General features: G+C 35.4%; 3 protein-coding genes and 1 non-coding gene across 10 annotated transcripts in view; 2 read left to right on the forward strand and 2 right to left on the reverse strand.

Annotated features, from left to right (window-relative positions):
• Positions 1–11,841, forward strand: part of LOC123683881 (protein PALS1) — a 74,732-nt gene extending 62,891 nt beyond the window's left edge. For all 7 annotated transcript variants that reach the window (XM_045622856.1, XM_045622857.1, XM_045622859.1 and 4 more), the window contains 6 exons: positions 1,612–1,899; positions 4,518–4,739; positions 5,236–5,542; positions 6,090–6,499; positions 7,076–7,389; positions 8,576–11,841. In XM_045622856.1, coding sequence (XP_045478812.1) covers positions 1,612–1,899; positions 4,518–4,739; positions 5,236–5,542; positions 6,090–6,499; positions 7,076–7,389; positions 8,576–8,758 — 1,724 coding nt within the window. In that variant the 3' untranslated portion in view covers positions 8,759–11,841. The remainder of the gene's footprint in view (positions 1–1,611; positions 1,900–4,517; positions 4,740–5,235; positions 5,543–6,089; positions 6,500–7,075; positions 7,390–8,575) is intronic.
• A 360-nt stretch (positions 11,842–12,201) lies between these two features.
• Positions 12,202–13,672, reverse strand: LOC123683884 (KRR1 small subunit processome component homolog). Its single transcript, XM_045622869.1, has 2 exons — positions 12,785–13,672; positions 12,202–12,606 (listed from the first exon to the last, which is right to left on the reverse strand). Exons 1-2 carry the CDS (start codon positions 13,532–13,534, stop codon positions 12,352–12,354), a joined length of 1,005 nt encoding a protein of 334 aa, XP_045478825.1. The 5' UTR covers positions 13,535–13,672; the 3' UTR covers positions 12,202–12,351.
• A 253-nt stretch (positions 13,673–13,925) lies between these two features.
• LOC123684361 (electron transfer flavoprotein-ubiquinone oxidoreductase, mitochondrial) lies at positions 13,926–18,352 on the forward strand. The gene is made up of 8 exons (XM_045623591.1): positions 13,926–14,080; positions 14,491–14,592; positions 14,697–15,008; positions 15,177–15,509; positions 15,582–15,956; positions 16,353–16,616; positions 17,158–17,379; positions 17,932–18,352. Exons 1-8 carry the CDS (start codon positions 14,047–14,049, stop codon positions 18,093–18,095), a joined length of 1,806 nt encoding a protein of 601 aa, XP_045479547.1. The 5' UTR covers positions 13,926–14,046; the 3' UTR covers positions 18,096–18,352.
• A 905-nt stretch (positions 18,353–19,257) lies between these two features.
• Positions 19,258–19,376, reverse strand: LOC123685508. The gene has a single exon (XR_006748305.1). It is a non-coding gene; the product is annotated as a 5S ribosomal RNA (ribosomal RNA).
• Positions 19,377–21,448: the final 2,072 nt, after the last annotated feature.

The following is a 21,448-nucleotide window of genomic DNA, read 5'->3' on the forward strand; positions in this document are numbered from 1 at the left end:
AATAAAAACGCCATAGCCTACAAGTCTTTGATTAGTGCAAAGTATATAAAACGTACGTTTCAAGATGAAAATGGAAAATCTTTGATGTACACGCTGGATAAACCTAGGCAAAAATCCTATTACTTATTCTATTATTTGAGAAACAACCCTTTATGGTCTCGTTTTCCATACTTTATAAATCAACTTAGGGATCACGGTTTTCTTGAAATTATCGAGTTAAAATATTCTACTGGCCGAGCGGGGATGACATCTGAAGTAGAAGATGTATCTAAATTGACAATGAGTCACATGGAAGGACCCTTCGTAATTTGGATACTCGGGATCTTGACTGCTCTATTTGTCTTCATTTTGGAATATACTCATCACTATTATTGAACATTTTAAACAATAAATAGGTTAGAATCGATATGTCCCAGGCCTACTGCAGTGTTAAATGTACCTACTTCAATGCTCCTCTAGCATGTCAATATCTTTTCTGTAGAAAGAATTGTCTCTGCTTTCGGAATAGACTTTAACATCGGCAATTACTTCTTCATTAGAAATAATTTTTTTTGCTCTGGGGCATTATTTTGAAGTCTGCGAAAAGCCAGTAATCAATGGTGGTCAGATCTGGAGAATAAGCTGTCTTGATTCAGACTTAACTGTATGTTACGCAATATTGACGCGCTTCTTTTAAAGCTTGATTCTAACGAGAAAAAAGTGGTAAGACAGTGGCGGTGTCATCTGTGCGCCAGGCTTGGGACATATTGACTATTGAGTGACGTGGTATGTAAGTCACTTCAGAACGACAAGATCAAATATTAAGGGTTTTTGTGTGCTCTTTGTTGTCTAGATTTTACACGATAAATAATAGATTTTCAATCTAGTTAGTATTGAAATGATCACTTGACTACTCATTAGGTAAACTAGATGAATGATACAATTTTTCCATCATTTGCACTTGAATTAACTTTCAATTTTCACAAGAGTTGTTGGTTGTTCTTCAATAAAAGTATAATTCTACTAACAATAATGTATTATTTGTCATTCACTAATCCCTTTCAACCCGAGGGTATGCAAGTTTTGGGTGTGGGTATGAATGTTTAAGCTCAGTGTAAAATTTCAATCTGATTAAATCATCAGAAGCATAGAAGAGTCAAGACGAAAATTGAAAAAAAAAATAACCAATATTTCTGTGACAGCAGATCCGATCAAGATGAGGTTTTGGGTATATGTTGAGAATGACAATTTTAAGCTCCATGTAAAGTTTCGTTTTGATAGCTTCATCACAACCCTAGAAAACTCAAGCAGAACATCACTGACGTTAAGCCAATTGCATCTTGGTTAAATTACATTTTATTATGATAATAATCTGTTAGAATATTGTATAAACTTTGCAGTGTTTCTGATAATATGAACTTATTTCAACTTCTGAACTGAGTATTTCAAAAATAAACTAGCAACTTCAAGAACATACCGTATATCACGCGCTATTGACACTTTGATTCCAAATCCGCTGTGTCTGCCACCTACTCGATAAATTTCGAAGCATTACTCATCAAAACGTCACGAATTAAACGCTCTATCTGTTAAACCTATAACCAACCTGACCTTCTAAATATGAACCATCAGGTTACGGAGATCTAGTAGCTGCTGTACAACGACTACAGTTACAACTCAAGAAAGCAGGAACTGGCGGCGGTCTCAGTGGCATAGAAGGAAGGGTGGCTGCAGTGCAATCGCTCCTACTGTCGCCGCAGTTCGGAAAGGCCTTGGCAGTTCACAATAAAGTACAGGCTGTCCGAACCAGGACGATTCCAAGGTCGCAGCCCACTGCACAGACCGCCTTGAGAGATTGTCTCGACGCCCTGGCTAACGTCCAAACTGCTTATGCTGTTGAGTTGGCAACACTTCTAACAGGTGAGCACTTGTTGTACGTTTGTTTTAGCAAAGGCATGACGCCAGGATACAAGAGATAATCGAAAAATTCCTTTAACTGTTTACAAAACAAACCTTGAGGAAATTGATTGATTCAGTTTTTATAATGATTGAAATAAAGGGTGTTTTTTTAGAGCTATAGAACTTTGAATTGCAATAAACCAACGATGGATTAATCGATTGACATGGATTTAATTTATCCGCAAGATAATCTTGTGGCATTACATTTTAAATATGATTTCTGGCATATGACCGTCACGGCTGGCTCGGATTTAGTCCAATCTGGACGTTCAATTTTCGATTACTTTTTCCAACATTTGTGGCCGTATATCGGCAATAACACGGCGAATGTTGTCTTCCAAATGGTCAAGGGTTTGTGGCTTATCTGCATAGACCAATGACTTTACATAGCCCCACAGAAAGTAGTCTAGCGGTGTTAAATCACAAGATCTTGGAGGCCAATTCACAGGTCCAAAACGTGAAATTAGGCGGTCACCAAACGTGTCTTTCAATAAATCGATTGTGGCACGAGCTGTGTGACATGTTGCGCCGTCTTGTTGGAACCACAGCTCCTGGACTACATGGTTGTTCAGTTCAGGAATGAAAAAGTTAGTAATCATGGTTCTATACCGATCACCATTGACTGTAACGTTCTGGCCATCATCGTTTTTGAAGAAGTACGGACCAATGATTCCACCAGCCCATAAAGCGAATCAAACAGTCAGTTTTTCTGGATGTAACGGTGTTTCAACATGAACTTGAGGATTAGCTTCACTCCAAATGCGGCAGTTTTGTTTGTTGACGTAGCCATTCAACCAGAAGTGCGCTTCATCGCTAAACAAAATAAAATGGACGTAGTGCGCGATACGTATTCCGCACAGAACTATTATTTTCGAAATAAAATTGCACTAGTTGCAAGCGTTGTTCAAGCGTGAGTCTATTCATGATGAATTGCCAAACCAAACTGAGAATAAATCACTTGACAGCTGTTGAATCGGTCGCCATCTTGAACAGTAATGCCAACTTAAAGTTATATACCTCGAAAAAAAAACACCCGTTAGATAGGCACAATCAGAATAAATCAATTGGCAGCATAGCAAAGAATTGAATTGTCAGGTTGTGTGTGTTTTCAAGGTGGAGATACAGTTGGTATCTCTGATTCCCCATCCGTGACGTTATGTTATTGCTAAAACTAATCTAAATGGGTTTTCAAGAAGAATTAAACAATTTGAAATGGTTCGTCTAGTAGATTAAAGCATCTACCCGAAGTACTTGGATACTCAAGAAGACATATATTGTAGAGGAGATTGAGAGGAATAGATTTAGTTTAAAAGGGTGCTTCATTGCACAACCTTATGGTCTATTGTGCCTCCTATCAGAGCTCTTCTCGCCATTAGTCTTCGCAGTCTACAGCTCGTCCTCCAGTTCCAGAGTTCCAATGAACTCCAGTATCTGGAATGCCTTCGAAAAGGTTACTTCCTCACTTCTTCAAGTATCTTATCTAAAGCTTTTTTGGAGTTGGCTAGTGATGGCAAGGTGATCACCAGGTGATCTGGAGTTTCTTCCTCCTCCTCAGACAATCTGCACTCTTTGTTTTCTAATTAACTCATTCTCATGAGCTGATTCCTGGGGAGGCAATGCTTCTTCATTTCTTCGAAAGCCAAAGGCTCACCTCCCACGTAGCCTCTTGAGATGCTGATGACCAGCTATCCTTCCATCTCTTCGGAGGGCGCCCTAGTGGTCTTCTAGTGCAATCTTAGCAAGTCTCTCATCACTAATTTTGGAAACATGTTCGTTCTAGTATCTTAGGAGGCAATGCCCTGTAAGGAATCCAGTGAGGAGGTGTAGCATATTCTTGCCCACAATCCAGTACTTCTTAGATCTCGCAGTATCACAGTTCATAAGAAACTTTTTGGAATTATCTAACCCAGCAAGATTTCGTCGAAGTGTGTCTCTTTCAGGGTTTTCCTTCTCCTAAAACACTTTCTTGTAGGTACATTTACCTATGCCACAGAAAGTTTCTGAGACAATGAAAGGAGTTTGTGTTTCTGTTCTGGCAAGTATGTTAGCCTTAATTCCCTAGTGACCTAGAATCCAGACTAAACAGGCCTTCTTATTCGTGCCTATTTCATTGAGTTTCCTTAGGCACTCCAATACCATCTTAGAATAGATTATATGGTAGCTCAATGCTTTGATTTTAGTCTGACTATCAGAATTTATCTCTTTATAGCATTTCTAAAATTTTCTTACTAGGTTCATTTCCACACATCTTTCTACAGTAAGTATCACTGCCTGAAAGACACTTTGATAGCAGACTAACAAAAGTGAGCGTTTGGTTTTACAACCATTTGATGATATTCTTTATGAGAGCTGGAATTTTGGACTCCCTTTCCCAACACTGTGTGTATTGTTGCAAAATTTGAGAGTGAATTTTCTTTGAACGATATAAGAGTATCAGTACCAAGTACTGAGCCATATTTGGTACCACATTCCAACTTGTCTACAACTTGTACGTGTTCTCGAATGATCATTCAATTCTTGAAAGCTCTCGCTCGAGAACCTTGTTCTCGATTCTCTGACTTATTCAAAAATTTTTTCAGGGTACGAATTGGAAGCTCTAATGGTTGCCCATGACGGTGTGATTTCGACGCTACCCCCTGAGACCATCGTGAACGCATCACCTCAACCATCACAGAACACCTTGAGGTCGACAGTGTCGGATCATAGGTACGGGGAGGAAAACATCAAAATAATAAAGATCGAAAAGAGCACTGAACCCCTTGGCGCAACAGTCAGGAACGAAGGGGACGCAGTTGTAGTTGGTAAGTGTTATTCTATCCAATTTCGATGGCAACGCCGATGTACAGGGTGTTACCAAATGAGTGCGAAAGTTTTTGATAACGAATTGAAGTTGAGTGGTTTCATTTTTTTTTAATGAAAACCGGCACCTTTCACCAAAAAAAGATATGAATTAAACGAGAAATTCAAAAATTATCACTACTTTGAAATATCCCACTGGCGTACAAATTTTCTTTAAAAAAATTGGGAGCAATAAATAAGTATTCACTTTTTACCTCTTATCTCGGCATACGGAGCATTTGCGAACACCTATTCACCAACACCCTGTATAAAACTGATAAATCCTCTCCCTCAGCCATTTCAGAACCACCAAATTTACTAAAATTCAAATCAACCAATAATTATTATGGAAATCCTAGGACAAAATCCACAGTATGGCAACTACGCCAGAACCCGTTTTATGACGTCATTGCACTGCAAAAATTGATGTATTTTACTCAAAATTTCCCTCATTTCTAGGCCGAGTGGTCAGAGGAGGCGCAGCCCACCAAAGTGGCCTTCTGCACGAAGGAGACGAACTGCTAGAGGTCAACGGGGTGGAAATGAGAGGTAAAAGTGTAAATACAGTCTGTGATATTCTGCAAACAATGGATGGCGAACTGACCTTCCTCATCGTGCCAGCGTCTCAAGCGAAATCCTACTCTGGAAGAGATTCGGTTCTGCACGTCCGCGCCCACTTCGATTACGATCCCGAAGACGATATGTACATTCCTTGTAGGGAGCTGGGAATCAGTTTTCAGAAGGGGGACGTGCTTCATGTTATAAGGTGAGTGAGGTTGCCACATCGGGCGTAAAGTACGTCCTTCAGGGATGTATGCTGTCATTGTGTCAAGTGTCATTTCAATTTAAATGTGTTTTAAATCTTGTTGAAAGGGTGTTTTCGTGTTCCTATAATTGTGATTACAGAAATTCTATTTGGTGTGACCGGAAAATTTGAATGAAATGGGTGTTTTTTTTTAAGAGCAACAAAAAAGCGACGTAAACGATGATCATATGGCTTTAATTCTCGTAGGAACTGTATATTTTAGGCACATAAGCCAAGATCTACTTCAAGTTTTTCATGTAGTCGAAGAACAAAGGCCAACAAGTTGAGAACAGCGACGTAACGACATTTGGGCGTCTCCTTCAACACTTTAAGCTACAGCAGCAATGTTCTCTTCGATTTTTGGTCGTGTTGAGCGTTTTGAATCGAGAAGAGAAAAATTAGTGCAAAAACGATCAATCACTGCAACGTCAAAAAATATTACACAGTGTTGTCGTTATAACCCCCTTCAAATTGTATTATTCCTTCATAAGTCATGTCTTTTTTTCAGTCAAGAAGATCCCAACTGGTGGCAAGCCTATAGGGAAGGCGAAGACGACCAAACTCTAGCTGGACTCATCCCCTCCCAAACGTTCCAACACCAAAGGGAAAGTATGAGATTAGCCGCCGAAGAGAGGATGTCGAAACCGCAGAGAAAGTCTTCCACCCTCTTGTGCGGCAAAACCGCGCGAAGGAAGAAGAAGAAGGGAGCGTACAGCGAAGGGGGTTACCCCATGTTTACCAACACCGTAGAAGAATACGATCAAGACGAAATCTTGACTTACGAGGAGGTATCGTTGTATTATCCCAGAGCGAACAGTAAGAGGCCGATAGTTTTGATTGGACCTCCGAACATTGGAAGGCACGAGCTCAGACAGAAGCTGATGGAAGACGCGGAGAGATTCGCTGCTGCCATACCACGTAAGTTGATTTATGATCATATTAATTCAATACTAAAAGATCCTTTCTGAAATTCTATGGAAAATCATTTTATTTTGCCTTGTAGAACAAAATCGTGCGGGAATATCTCAGTTTCACACAGATCTCATGGTTACATTTCATTATTTTATGTTGGTACTCAAAGCAAAATCAGAAAACGATATTTATGGGAATATTCCATTAACCTCAATCAAAAGTCAGTGAATTAAAGAAACTAATGTATAAGACTCGTACAGAAGGCTCATTCATTCAAAAACTCTGGCTGGTTTTTGCATTTTGAACTCGTGGAAGAATGTCTTCTGACATTACTCTACTACAGGATTAATTTCCCAATCTGGCAACACAGAGAAACCATTTTAACCTCACTTTCAATCATGTTGGATGTCACTTGTCAATTCTGTCCTTCTAACTTAAAATGTACCTTTGCTTAATGTCTCTAAGTTTGAGGATCTTTTACCCTAAAATGTACCTTTGTCACTAAATTTTGAGGAAGTGTAACTTATGTTATTTCATAGAATTCAATTGGCCCAGATATAATGATTGAATTTTCCTCTACAGATACTTCTAGGGCCAGAAAAGAGAACGAAGTAGATGGTCAAGACTACCACTTCATCACAAGAGCCCAATTTGAGGCTGACATCCTTTCAAGAAAGTTTGTCGAGCATGGTGAATTCGAAAAGGCTTATTATGGTACGTCTTTGGATGCAATCAGATCTGTCGTGAACTCGGGGAAGATCTGCGTTTTAAACCTACACCCCCAGAGCTTGAAGATTCTTCGAACTTCAGATTTGAAACCTTACGTGGTGTTTGTTGCACCTCCCAGTCTGGAAAAATTGAGGCAGAAGAAGATAAGGAGCGGGGAATCTTTCAAGGTAAGAAGTTTGTGCCTATTATAGGTTATTACAATTCGTTTGAGTAAATATTTACAAAGTTACATACCGCTTTAAACTAGATGAAATTTTCCGGACTTACTCATTTTGGGGTGTAAAATACGAATCCACGGTGAGCAAATTCTGATCGCCTTTTTCCAAATAAAAAAAAAATTATTTTAACCAAGGTCACTTCACTTAAATCCTGTTACACACTGTTGTTCTTTAGGTTATTTGTTGGGTATACGTCCAATATTCAAGTCATTTTCCAATTCCATTCCATTTTTTGATACTTTAGTCATTTTCTTACAGTAATATCTATATATAACCCGGAAACCTAACCTATAGAATTAATATTTTGTTTGTTTTGAAATGTCAATTGTTAGAACCGGCAACATGACAGTATACGCTCTATTAGTGATGACGTCACACACCGCCATTTTAGTTCTCCTGTCAGTGTTCGGAATCCAAACAAACAAATTGTCATTCATTGTCGTTGAAGAAATTGGCTTATTTTGATAAATAAGGAACGATTTTACTATTAATGGATAGACAGAAGGCACGAGATTAATGTCAGTAAGTTCGAACTTCAAGTTCAACTAATAAACACGGCTTTTTACAAAAAACTTGGGGAATGATACAGGATTCAAACATACTGGTATTAACCTCGTTCCTTCTATCTATCAATTAATACTGAAATCGTTCTTCAAATACTCTTATTTATGAAAATAAGCCAATTCCTTCAACGACAACATACTAATTCGAATGACAATTTATTTGTTTGGATTCCGAACACTGACAGGAGAACCAAAAATAGCGGTGTGTGACGTCACACTAATAGAGCGTATTGACACTTCAAGACAACAAAAAAAACAACAGTGTATAAGATAAATTAGGTAAAGTCTAGAAAAACTAGAGACTATCAGAATTTATTGACTTTGGATTCGTATTCTACAACTTAAAATCAGCAAATCTGAAATCATTTTCGTTTCAATTCAACGGTCCACTTTATGTCAGGCAACCTAAAATACATCCTTTGGAGAGTCAAATTATACTCTATGATTGTTCGCTCGGGCGAAGGAAAAAGGAAAGCCTTTTTTTTCAATTTTGTACGATTTTTTCGAAAATATTTTGTTGTAGAAACCTTCTCTTATATGTATATAGGTTAAAATGGCATTGTTCGTTTCAGGAGGAAGAGTTGAAGGACATTATCGAAAAGGCCCGAGAGATGGAAGATAAGTACGGACATTTCTTCGACATGGTCATCATCAACAATGATACCGAAAGAGCTTACCACCAACTCTTGGGCGAAATAAACAGTTTGGAAAGAGAGCCCCAATGGGTACCAGCCGCTTGGGTCAAAGTGACCTAGTTAAACCGTCGAGAAAGGTTGATAACGAATCCTGTTCGAAGATGGGCATACCAGACTGAAAAGAAAAAGTTGTACATAAGAGAATAATAAGTCGACTGATTTATTTTAAAGTTTAAATACTTCTATCGAGGATAATATGAATTCTAAAAGAAGGAATCTACGGTTATCAGACAGATACAAAACGAAGTGTTTCCGATGAGGTAAAATGAATTTCAGGGATTTTTATTCATAGTTTCTTTCTGATCGCTTGATATTCTATCGGTAAAGGTGTTATAAAAAAAAAAGTTATATTAGATATTCGAAAACTCGGATCGGTGCTGGATAAGTGTGCATCTATTTTTCCGACCCACAATTTAGATCTGCACTCACCCAGTCTAGTTCAGATGTGAAACTGTCCCGAAAGCTGGCGAACAAAGTTATGTCGTCCGTGATGTGTATTAAAAAAGAGGCGCAATGATATTCAATTCAGGAAGCATCGGTGGAACGAACAAAAAATGAATCAACAACAATCAAAATTATCATTTGAAAACTTATTTGATTTTTCAATATTACATTGAACTGAATCGCCCCCTAGATATTGATTCAAATATCTCAAATTCTAAATTGATTTTTACGATATCCTTTCAAGGGGGAACACCACCAGTTCAAAATGATATTTCTCCTTACAAATCACCGATTTTTTTCATAATTTCTCTAAACAAAAATTCATTACAAAAGAGCCAAAACTCTAATTTTTAAAAAGACTCGTAAAGTACTTCCTTTCGATGGAAGTTGGAACTATTGTAATATTCCTAACTTGTACGAGAAGGTCACGTGGTGGTGTTCCTCCTTAACTCGTTGAATTTTTGTATTTTGCCCCCCAGTCTAGAAGAAAACAAAAGAGAGAATTTGTCTTCGACCTTGGGCAGTTAATTTTGGTGTTCTCCTGAGCGTTTCTCTCATGATATTTTGAGGAATTATCCGAGGAAAAATAAAAGTTTCTATTGAGCAGTTTTGAATTTTGATATATGATAAAAATTCTAAATTTTATGAAAAGATAATAAATCTTGATTATATTATCACCAAAGGACTAGAGAAATTGTAATTAGATTGTGTATTAACTATATAAAATATTTATCTTTTTTTGTTTTGGAGACAAATGTTAAAAAAAAAAATAGGGATTTCTGATGATGATAAATTCAATAAATCTATTAGAAAAACTAAAACTTAAACAAATAAAAAAACTCATTTGAAATTTTCTCCATTAGAATCGGTGCTTGATATTTTGAGTTTAAGAAAACTCCGCAATAATTCTAGGAAATACAAGTGCAATCGTGATATCTACATTGAAAATATCAAACTCAAAATCCAATAAATATTCGGTTTATTCAGCCAATGAGATTTTTCTAAAACATCACTTTATACACAATAAGTACGAGTTTTCCAAAACTGTGGTTTGATACCGTTCAGATTTTATCAGATCGAATAGGTACATTTCATTATACAGGGTGTTTGGTAAAGATATGTCAAGAAAAATTTTATACTCATTAAAAAACCGATAAAAACGTGAGAGGTTGTCAATTTGAAATCAAGAAAAAAAATTGGAACGTAAGAATGAGTAAGTTTCTTTGAAAGCAGTGGCGAAGCTAGAAGGGGACCTGGGGGAACCACCCTTCCCTTAAATATCCAGGAAATAGGCTTAGAAATATTGGCCCCCATTTCTTGAAAGCTGGCGTCACCACTGTTTGAAAGATGGTCGAAAAAATATTATCGGAACTGTGTTTTAGTCGAGGAATCGCCTCCCGAATTTTTGACCTATCTTCATCAAACACCCAGTATAAAATTGTTCAATTAGGTAATTCTATTCTTCAGATCATGTTGTGGTTGTGACGAAAAAATTATTTTAAATATAACTGCTGTTTACTTAGTTTTTATAAGTGTGTGTAGTTCCGCATATCTTAAAACTCATGAGATTAAAAAATAGGTAAAATAGAAAACAATGTGCATACTGGAAAATACTCGGAGAAAAAAATAGGCACATGAAATTGAATAATTTACAGAGTCTTACGTGATACGCTGAAACAATCAATGAAAATTGAAATTTTCGACTTTTATCTGCTCCAATATATGCCGATACACGTTTTTTATATCCTTTCTCTGAAAGTGTTTACACAGGTATATATTTTTTTGCTGTGTTGAATTTTGGTGTATATCGAATCATTTTAAAATAGTGGCTTCTTCCTTATCGAAATTACATTTGTATATGAACTTGTTGTAGGAGGAATTCAAAGACGGCAATAATCGTTGTATATTACTAAGTGATAGATTTGGAATATTGTTTTGTCTATAGTGAAATTAGACCAATCGAATGAAATGTAAATATCAGGAGCGCTCCTTTCAAAAACTCCAATCTCGTATTGCTCACAGAAAAAATGAATCGATGTTTTAGAAATATGTTTGAATAAAGATATTTCACACTAGTCCACATGATGAAAACAAATATTTCATTGGAAAAGGTAAATGATAGAATATGTATTATGATTAATTTACTCTACTCTAATTGTATAAGACACTTTATTTATTTAAACTTCCTTTGCCATTTAGGTATTGTTTCGATTGATTCTGAGTAGGGGTGTTTTGATTTATCCCTTCGTGTGTATTACTGATGCAGATCATTATATATTACTGTGTATTAAGTCTCCAATACTAGTTTTTCTGTAAAATTTGTGATTATCTTCGACAAAATCCTGATTGCAGGTTCAATGTATTGCAATATTAATTATTCTGTCCAAACCGTCTTTCATATATAATTATATTTATATATACTTAATTTTTCAGTCTCTTTTTGAATCACTTATTTACTGAGATGAAGTCATATTTACTTATATGTATAAATATTTGTTCATTTTTATTTTTGTTAATTTTTAATTGTATGTATATAAAAGATATCAGATGTAAATATAACCAGACCCTATGGTGTCTGTTGTAGTTTGTAAAAATCTAAACTGTTTGGAAAATATGACTTCGGGTTCCTTTTATTCATACATTTTGTTATGCATAAATCATTGTTTTAGAAATGCAAAAATATACATTTCTCACTATTACCACTTATTTTATTATAATACCCCCTTTATACAAAATAAATTATAAATTCAACATTTATATGGACAATTGGTCTAGAAGTTAAGGTCCCGTTTTCAAATGCTTACAGCTGTTAGGATCAGGAAGCAAATTTTTTGGTTTTGGCGGGGCCTGTCTCATCATTTTCTATTGGAAAAACAATCACTAGTGGTGTCTGGAAGAGGCGATAGCCCACAGTAAAAACGCCTATAAAGAACGCAGAAAAAATTCTTTGCAAAAAAAATTACCTGTGATCTAAATATTTGACTGTCATTCATAGTTTAGGGCAACATAATAGCTAATTGAATACAATCGAAAGGACGATCTAAATAAAAAAATACATGTATACTGATAATAATGTTTATTCACGAATAAAAATTAATAATTCATAGAGAACTCCCTAATCGATATCAATTCTACAAAAATAATAATATTAGAAAATATACAAAATAAGGCCGAGGTTTTCATAATACATTATTGAATTACGTTTAGAGTTACGACTGCAACCTCTTGACACCCTTACGAGCCTTAGCAATTTTAGATTTCAATTCTGCGATATTTATATCTGGTTTTGTGCTAACTTTAGTTTTAACCGTATCTTTCTCTTCCGGAGGAATGAAGTCCTTATTTCTTCTTTCTTCCCTTTCTTTAGCTGCTACCATTTGTTTTTCCTCTCTTTCTTTCTGTATCTTAGCCTTCTTAGATTTTTCATCCAAGAAGTAATCTCCAGATTTGATTTGTTTATCCATCTGGAAAAAAAAATCATATATTACACTTATTTGCATAATAGGTATAAAAGAAAGTTTTTCACTATGAATGAAGACAATTTTGAAGTAATTAAGTCGAATAATTAAATAATACTACATATAAAGAAACATAATTTTCAATTGAAAAAATATTCAACAAGGTAGAAAATAAAATACTTACTTCAGTATCAGGTTGCGGTGGAGGGAAGGGATTATAAGGTTTCTTCTCTTTCTTATTTTTGGGCTTCTTACGTTTACTGATATTTTTGTTAACAAATTTCGGTAAGAACCTTTCCCAATTTTCATTCTTCAATTTTGGATCTTTCGCCAATTCCCTTTTTATCATTAAGGCTTTAATGTTATATATTGGATGAATGTTTTTCATTGTATCCACAACGATCTTCCTAGCTTGTTGTAAACCTTTATATGGACCTAATACAGATACTGTATTTCCTTGAACAAGAACATAGCAATTTGTAAGAAGCTCAATAGATTTCAACGTACATCCATCAGGTCCAATTAGTCGTTGACGCCTCTTAACAAACTTTTGTTTATTTCTTACTAGGTTTCCAATTTTAATGATATCACATCCTAGGTTATCTTGTAATACACGTATCGCCTGCTCGTACGGCACACTTCTTGATAACAGTTTGATCATGTCTCTTGCTTTCAAGATGATAGCTGGATCCCAGGTCTTTCTTGTAGTTGTGACAGTCATACTTCCTTCTATAAGATCTAATTTAGCTTTGATGAAATGTTCTCCTAAAGTTTTTTGTACAAGAGGCCAAACCTCTTTCAAGTATTGTTCCTTATATTTGGGAAAAAGTGTCGCGAACGAACTTTCTTCCAAGAGTCCATGTGGATTATCTTCAGGTTTGAATTCTGGAATTTGCATCTCCCATGCATTGTCGATTGGTTCTTCTTCAGCCATTTTCAAAAATATACACACAAAACTCGAATCTATTTAATCCTCTATTTAATAGTCTTTATTTATTGATATTCGCTTTATTTTCATTCGTATTTCAATCATCGATAAAAACTAACCTTATTTTGAACTAGTTTGTCACATACTTCACAGAACTGAGAACCACAGAATACAAATGTAAAGATGATCTTCTTTCATTTCGAGGCCTTCTATCGTGGTTAAGTTCATAAAAATCGAAACAAATATTTCAGCATTTATGCTACTCCGAATATAAAACTGCGACTCTATTTTTTTCTTAATAACAAATAATTGAACATTTTATTTTGCATTCGTAATCGATATCCGCGAGTAGAAATCGAATATTTTGAAGATTCGATTATTATTACATTTATCGCAGCTGTTTTTGACGTTCAATGTCAATATTTGGTAAACAGGGTTAAGAGTTCAAAGAATTAGGATAGGATCAAAGTACCAATTCCATTTAGTAAATTATATGAAAAAAATTAAAAATTATTAAAATGCCTTTTACTCTATATTCATCGTTGAGGGGCGGTATGTAGAGTTTTTTTTATGTTATAATTAACATGAAACAAGGAATTATGGATATTTTGATTATAATTAATGATCTATTTCGATATTATCATCATATCTGGCTTATACTGTTGAATCTAATAACAATAATAATAAGAGTTCCTTAGGGTCATCGGCCGGAGTAAAACTAATATTTTTCCATATATTCATTAGATTATTGTTGAATTGTATTAAATCTCTTGTTAATCTAGTTGTCTCATTGTCATATATATATATATTTAACATTACTATGTGCTCAAAATAATAATAACTTAATTCTCTTGGAATGAAATTAAAAAAAGAATATAATATTTTCATTAATGATTCTAGTATAATATTTAACCATTTTTGGTGCTCTAAAGGAATACTCAATTAGATTAAAACCCTTTCAGTTACTCGAGTTCGTTGCTTGTCAAGAAACTACTCAGACAATTTTCCAAAAATAACTACCCACTATACTGTTCATCCCAGAGACAAGGATCAACGATGGAAAGGTAAATCACTTTTCTGATATAATAACAAAATAACATGAAAGCATATTATATTAAGATTGATATTTGTAATAATAAATCTCAGAAAAAAAAAATTTCCTTGCCAGATGTGCCCATGGAAAGATTCTCCGATGAGACTGATATATTGATAGTTGGAGGTGGTCCAGCAGGTCTATGTGCTGCTATTAAAGCCAAACAGCTAGCTGAAAAAGATGGTAAAGAAGTTAAAGTCACAGTGGTTGAAAAAGCATCACAAATTGGTGGACATACTTTATCTGGTGCTGTTATTGAGCCTCATGCCTTAACTGAGTTAATTCCTGACTGGAAAGAAAAAGGAGCACCTCTAAACACACCTGTAAAAACTGACAAATTTGGATTTTTAACTGAAAAGGGAAGAATAAGTCTACCAGCTGTAAAAGGTACTAGGCTAGACATCATATTTTACTGATATTCTGTAACCAGAAATAAAGCTGTGACTGTATTTTCAAAGCCTACTTCGATGTCAATAATTCCTGAATGGACATGTAAAATCTGATTTAACACTAAGAAAATAGAGCATACATCAATTTTATATGAATTTGTTTCAGGAACGCCTATGTACAATCATGGAAACTATATTGTGAGGTTAGGACATGTTGTGCAATGGTTAGGAGAACAAGCAGAAAGTATGGGTGTTGAAATTTATCCCGGTTATGCAGCTTCTGAAGTCCTTTACCATGAAGATGGAAGTGTAAAGGGTATTGCAACAAATGACGTTGGTATCGCGAAAGATGGCAGCCCAAAAGCTAATTTCGAGAGAGGAATGGAACTACATGCAAAGTGTACAATTTTCGCCGAGGGCTGTCATGGGCATTTATCGAAGCAGATAATAAAAAAATTCAACTTGAGAACACATGCGGAGCCACAGACTTACGGTTTAGGTAATTGAAAATTGCTATTCTATGAATACGTTACGTTGAATAAAAAGATTATCGATAATAATAATTGTTCAGGTATCAAAGAAATGTGGGAGATAGACCCTGCCAAGCACGCTCCCGGAACAGTTGAACATACATTTGGTTGGCCTTTGGACCCCCACACTTATGGAGGATCATTCCTATATCACTTGAATGATGCAACTCCACTTATTGTTGTTGGTTTCGTTGTTGGATTAGACTACACCAATCCTTATATAAGTCCATTCAGAGAATTCCAACGATTCAAACTCCATCCCTCTGTAAGATCGATATTTGAAGGTGGAAAAAGAATAGCTTATGGGGCAAGAGCGATTAACGAAGGCGGTTTTCAATCTCTGCCCAAACTCACATTCCCTGGAGGTTGTTTGGTAGGATGCGCAGCTGGGTTTTTGAATGTACCGAAAATTAAAGGTGAAAAATTGTTATTTTCTTGTAAAGGGTTTCCCAATAAGTGGTTCCAAAGTTCAAAGGTGTTAAATCACAAGATCTAGTTGGACAATTGTTATCAGAGAAAGTTCTTCATGACAACCTAAAAGAGCTTTAGTCTTGTGAACTGTTACTGCAAAATTTTTATCATTTTTGTAATGAATTTTAACAATTGCAATGCGTCGTTGAAGCATGCATCTTTCCATTTTTAGCAATGACATAGTTTTCACTTGTCAAATGTCAAAAGTTGACAGCTTCAAAAGTGACAGCTGTCCAGATAGTGAGCCATTCAAAATTACACCTCTTATTGGAAAACCCTGTATACACAAAGTACTTACCCTCAATTTTCTTCAAAATCTATGATATTTTATTCATTTTAAGGTACCCACAATGCAATGAGAAGTGGAATGCTGGCAGCTGAGAGTGTCTACGAAACAATTCAAACTGATGAGAAAGATACGATTGGTTATGAACCTAAAATATACGAAGATAAGATCAAGAACAGCCCGATTTGGAAAGAACTCAAGGCAGTCAGAAATATAAGACCCAGTTTTCACAACAGATTTGGTTTGTATGGAGGAGTGGCTTACAGTGGATTCTCGGTTCTCACTGGTGGAAGAGAACCGTGGACTTTTTCACATGGAGGTAAGTTGAATAGGTAACTACCAACTTAAGAAAAATTTGAAATAGGAGAGGATCTATTGTGTGTTATAAGATATCTTCTTCTTCTTGATAGTGCCAATCCGTTATCGGATATTGGAGACCATTCTGGCATTCTGGTATAAGATATCAATAAAGTTTATTTGAAACTTGATTGTGAAATAAATAGTTTTGTTCATTAACTAATTAGTTCATACAAATAAAAATGAAATTGTATTACTAAATTATATTGAATGCATTATTTTTCTCTACAAAGTCACAAAAGTTTTGGAGTTTGAATATTATTATCTCAATATGAGTCAAAGGTCAAGTGTCGAATGCATAAGAGATTAGATTTGTTTTAATTTTCGTAACTGCTTCTTCAACCGTTTTAGTTATTCTATGAGGAAATAATGAAAATTGTGTGAAATTTGCAGTATTTTCCCATATTATTTTTTTTTATACATTTATTAAATATATGCTTTTATTTTTGTAAAAATGTTATTATTGAAAGCCGCCAATTAATTTATAATATAATGTTTTTCAGCTGCCGATCACACTCGTCTCAAGCCAGCAGCTCAGTGCAAGAAAATAGAATACCCCAAGCCAGATGGAAAGATCAGTTTTGATCTTTTGTCTTCTGTAGCTCTGAGCGGTACTAACCATGAAGGCGATCAGCCAGCCCATTTGACTTTAATGGATGATACAGTCCCGGTTAAGACGAATTTGACCATTTACGATGGCCCTGAAGCCAGGTTTTGTCCTGCAGGTAATTGCAATGAACTAGAAGGTTTTCTAATAGGAGGTTTCATTTTTGATACACACAGATTCGATTCTTCACATCATTAAATTGTCCCAACAGGCCAACCTGAATTTTTGTCTACATTACGGGCTATATTCTAAGTTCTTCTTGATAAACTCACAAGGTTTCGATTACACATTCTTAACTTGCCCCAAAAGCTCAAATTTTTCCACCAGTTTCACTATTGCCGGTCAAGAAGATACTACCATTAACTGCTTTAGTCTTGTGAACTGAAACTGCAAAATTTTCACCATTTTTCTAGCGAATTTCAACAATTTTAGTGTAGGCATAGATGTACTTGTCAAATGTCGAAAGATGACAGCTTCAAAAGTGACAACTGTCCCTATAGCAGGCTATTCAAAATGTCACCTCTTATTGGAACCCCTTTAGTTGTTGTTTTTAATATAACTAAAGGTTTAAACAAACTTTTTCAATATGAACAGGACAAGTTCCATTTTCTCATTTTATTTTTGAATACTTGAATATTTTTGTGTATGATTTTTTTAAATTAATTTTAAGGTGTCTATGAGTATGTCCCCCTAGAATCTGGCGATGGACAACGACTTCAAATCAATGCCCAGAACTGTGTTCATTGTAAAACTTGTGATATCAAAGATCCGACTCAAAATATAAACTGGGTTGTACCAGAAGGTGGCGGTGGACCAGCTTACAATGGAATGTAAATTAGAAGAAGCTTCCCAATATTTTGATAGGATGGAAAACTGCTTTGAGAGATTTTTATGTATACACAATTCCTGTTTCAAAATAGCTAAATGTTGTTTTTATGGAGATTTTTCCTGTATTAGCTATTGTATATATATTTATAGTGATTGAAAGACCTAAACATATTTTTGTACATTATACAATCAGGTTATATAATTTTTTATATCAGCTGTTCATTAATATACAAATATGGACCGAATAAATCGATGAACTTTCAGAATAGTGTTTTTCTCTAATTCTGTGGTTATTCCGTTCATTCTTCCACATCTTGTAGAACAAATCGTGCGAGAATATATCAGAAACGCACAGTTTTCATGGTTATATTTTATTATTCTATGTTGGTACTCCGAACTTTCCGCCACGGATTTATATGCCAATTCATCAATTTGCCATAAAGAAATCAGTTCTGCCAACCAACATTTTTCAATGCAAAAATCACTAAATGATATTTATGGAAATATTTCATTAATTTCAATGAAAATGCAATGAATTAGAGAAAATAATGTATAATACTCGTACAGAATTCTCATTCTACCACTCGTTCATTCCAAAACTCGCCACTTCGTGGCTCGTTTTTGAATTTTGAACTCGTGGAAGAATATCAATGCCTTCTGTATTATAAATAACTATTCTTGAATTATTAATAAATAATTATCGAAACAACAATGCTTGAAACCTGAAAAGTGATACAACTCTATAACACTCTACAAACGTTGAAATATTTTTTACAGTTGAAAAAATATAACATGGCAATACCAAAAATAATTTTTATTCAAAGATAAAGCAGTGGCGTACAATTTTTTTTCGCAAAAACAGTAAATTCTAAACCCATACGTACGCCACTGGCAAATAATAACATTTAAAGCACTTCAGATCATGCACCTTGATGCATTGAAGACGTTGGAGTTCACAGAATATTATATAGTTATATGTAATATGTGCAATTGGCGCATTAATGAACGAGCCCTAAAAAGCACTGACTTCACGACATTGCTCTCCTATTTTTTATAATCACTGTGCATTTATGATTAAATTCCATATCTGATTTTATTTCGATCGACGTTTTTATCGTTGCAAATAGCCAAGACAAAAACAGAAAAAAAAATTTCAAAAAACCAAAAAAGGTTACGGCACGCGGTGTTCCCAAGCGGTCACCCATCCAAGTACTAACCGCGCCCGACGCTGCTTGACTTCAGTGTTCTGACGAGAACTGGTATTTTCAGCGTGGTATGGCCGTAAACAATCTAAAATGTGGATTTTCGGCTGATATCTTACAACTTGTTTGATTGTTTGGAGAGACGCTTCAACCTTATCTAAAGTGGAAAAAATGCATGAATGGCTATTTTTATTAACGATAAGCGATATTATTGTATATTAGAGCACAAAACCCCATCCGTTTTGTGATCACCGAATGAGTTTGAATTAGTTTTTGCCGCCCCTCACTATAAGGTTCCCAAACTATATATCATAGAGTTTTGAATAGTAATAGAATTGACAGCCATAATAATTCTATTGTTAATTCCTTTGAGTATAGAATAATATTTTATATTCTATGGTTAATCCTACTGATCTGACGTTTAAAATGTCAACAAAGGAGGAAGTGTGCTTATTTTTATCAGGAGCACAGAGTCTCATTCCATTTTAATTATGTGGCTTGACTCGAAGAAGAAAGAGTATTTATAAGAAGCGGCAATTGCGAGAGTAAAGACAATCGTTTATAGAACATCTCTGTATTTATATAATTATTATCATTCGTCCGTGCGCCTATGATCGATTCACTTTCGAACAGAAGCACGACGATCATCGTGCTCGCCAACTCAAGAACATGCTTACCGATTACGCAAGAAGCAGTCACGTCTTCCGCTGATGCTCAAGATCTTTTAAGAAAGTGATTATCGAAACCGAAAGTTAGTTAACACGATTCGGATGTCTTTGTATTGACGATGCAGGAGCCTCAGACAGATGCTTTATCTCAGCAGCCTGCCTTTGGGGTATTATAAATCTGTTTGTCGGATGTTCTGGCTAAGATCAAGTAGGATGATACTATAGGATGTATATTAATATCGAGCAGAGATCTGAGGAGTTTGTGGAAATGGATACGGTTTATAAATAAGATCTAGTTTCAAAGGAAACTACTTTAAATTATTAATTGAACGTAATATAATATTAGATCGGTCTAATGAGATTAGGTGGTAGCTGATTTCGTTAAAAGGGGGTTGCTCCTGTAGGGTTGAAGATGATTTTAACCCGTCTTTGAAGCGTTGGTAAATCTGCTTTTAGAAAGGGTAATGAGGGTTACGTATATATTTTCAAATATTAAACTCTTCCAGCCATTTCTATTTGGTATTTGATCATGATTATAACACGAGAATCGCTTATTTTTGGTAAAATCCATTTGATGTTCGTTTAATCTAAAGGGTGTTTTTTCTTCGAGGTATATAACTTTAAGGTTGCATTACTGTTCAAGGTGGCGACCGATTTAACAGCTGTCAAGCGATTTATTCTCAGTTTGGTTTGGCAATTCATCATGAATAGACTCACGGCTGAAAAACGCTTTCAAATAGTGCAATTTTATTTCGAAAATAATGGTTCTGTGCGGAATACGTATCGCGCACTACGTCCATTTCATTTTGTTTAGCGATGAAGCGCACTTTTGGTTGAATGACTACGTCAACAAACAAAACTGTCGCATTTGGAGTGGAGCTAATCCTCAAGTGTATGTCGAAACACCGTTACATCCAGGTGCGCTTTATGGGCTGGTGGAATCATTGGTCCGTACTTCTTCAAAAACGATGATGGCCAGAACGTTACAGTCAATGGTATAGAGCCATGATTACTAACTTTTTCATTCCTGAATTGAACAACTATGATGTCCAGGAGCTGTGGTTCCAACAAGACGGCGCAACATGTCACACAGCTCGTGCCACAATCGATTTATTGAAAGACACGTTTGGTGATCGCCTAATTTCACGTTTTGGACCTGTGAATTGGCCTCCAAGATATTGTGATTTAACACCGCTAGACTACTTTCTGTGGGGCTATGTAAAGTCATTGGTCTATGCGGATAAGCCACAAACCCTTGACCATTTGGAAGACATCATTCGCCGTGTTATTGCCGATATACGGCCACAAATGTTGGAAAAAGTAATCGAAAATTGGACGTCCAGATTGGACTACATCCGAGCCAGCCGTGGCGGTCATATGCCAGAAATCATATTTAAAATGTAATGCCACAAGATTATCTTGCGGGTAAATAAAATTCATGTCAATCGAATAATCCATCGTTGTTTTATTGCAATTTAAAGTTCTATAG

The sequence above is a fragment of the Harmonia axyridis genome, chromosome 7, assembly GCF_914767665.1.
Source record: "Harmonia axyridis chromosome 7, icHarAxyr1.1, whole genome shotgun sequence".
Taxonomy (NCBI): domain Eukaryota; kingdom Metazoa; phylum Arthropoda; class Insecta; order Coleoptera; family Coccinellidae; genus Harmonia; species Harmonia axyridis.

Excerpts from the sequence above, each read along its gene's own strand:
- LOC123683884 (XM_045622869.1), bottom strand. The coding sequence starts at position 13,534 with ATGGCTGAAGAAGAACCAATCGACAATGCATGGGAGATGCAAATTCCA. Across the intron at positions 12,607-12,784 it reads CACCGCAACCTGATACTGAA|ATGGATAAACAAATCAAATC; the intron begins GTAAGTATTTTA and ends TTTTTTTTCCAG.
- LOC123684361 (XM_045623591.1), top strand. The coding sequence starts at position 14,047 with ATGCCTTTTACTCTATATTCATCGTTGAGGGGCG. Across the intron at positions 15,510-15,581 it reads GCCACAGACTTACGGTTTAG|GTATCAAAGAAATGTGGGAG; the intron begins GTAATTGAAAAT and ends ATAATTGTTCAG. Across the intron at positions 17,380-17,931 it reads AGCCAGGTTTTGTCCTGCAG|GTGTCTATGAGTATGTCCCC; the intron begins GTAATTGCAATG and ends ATTAATTTTAAG.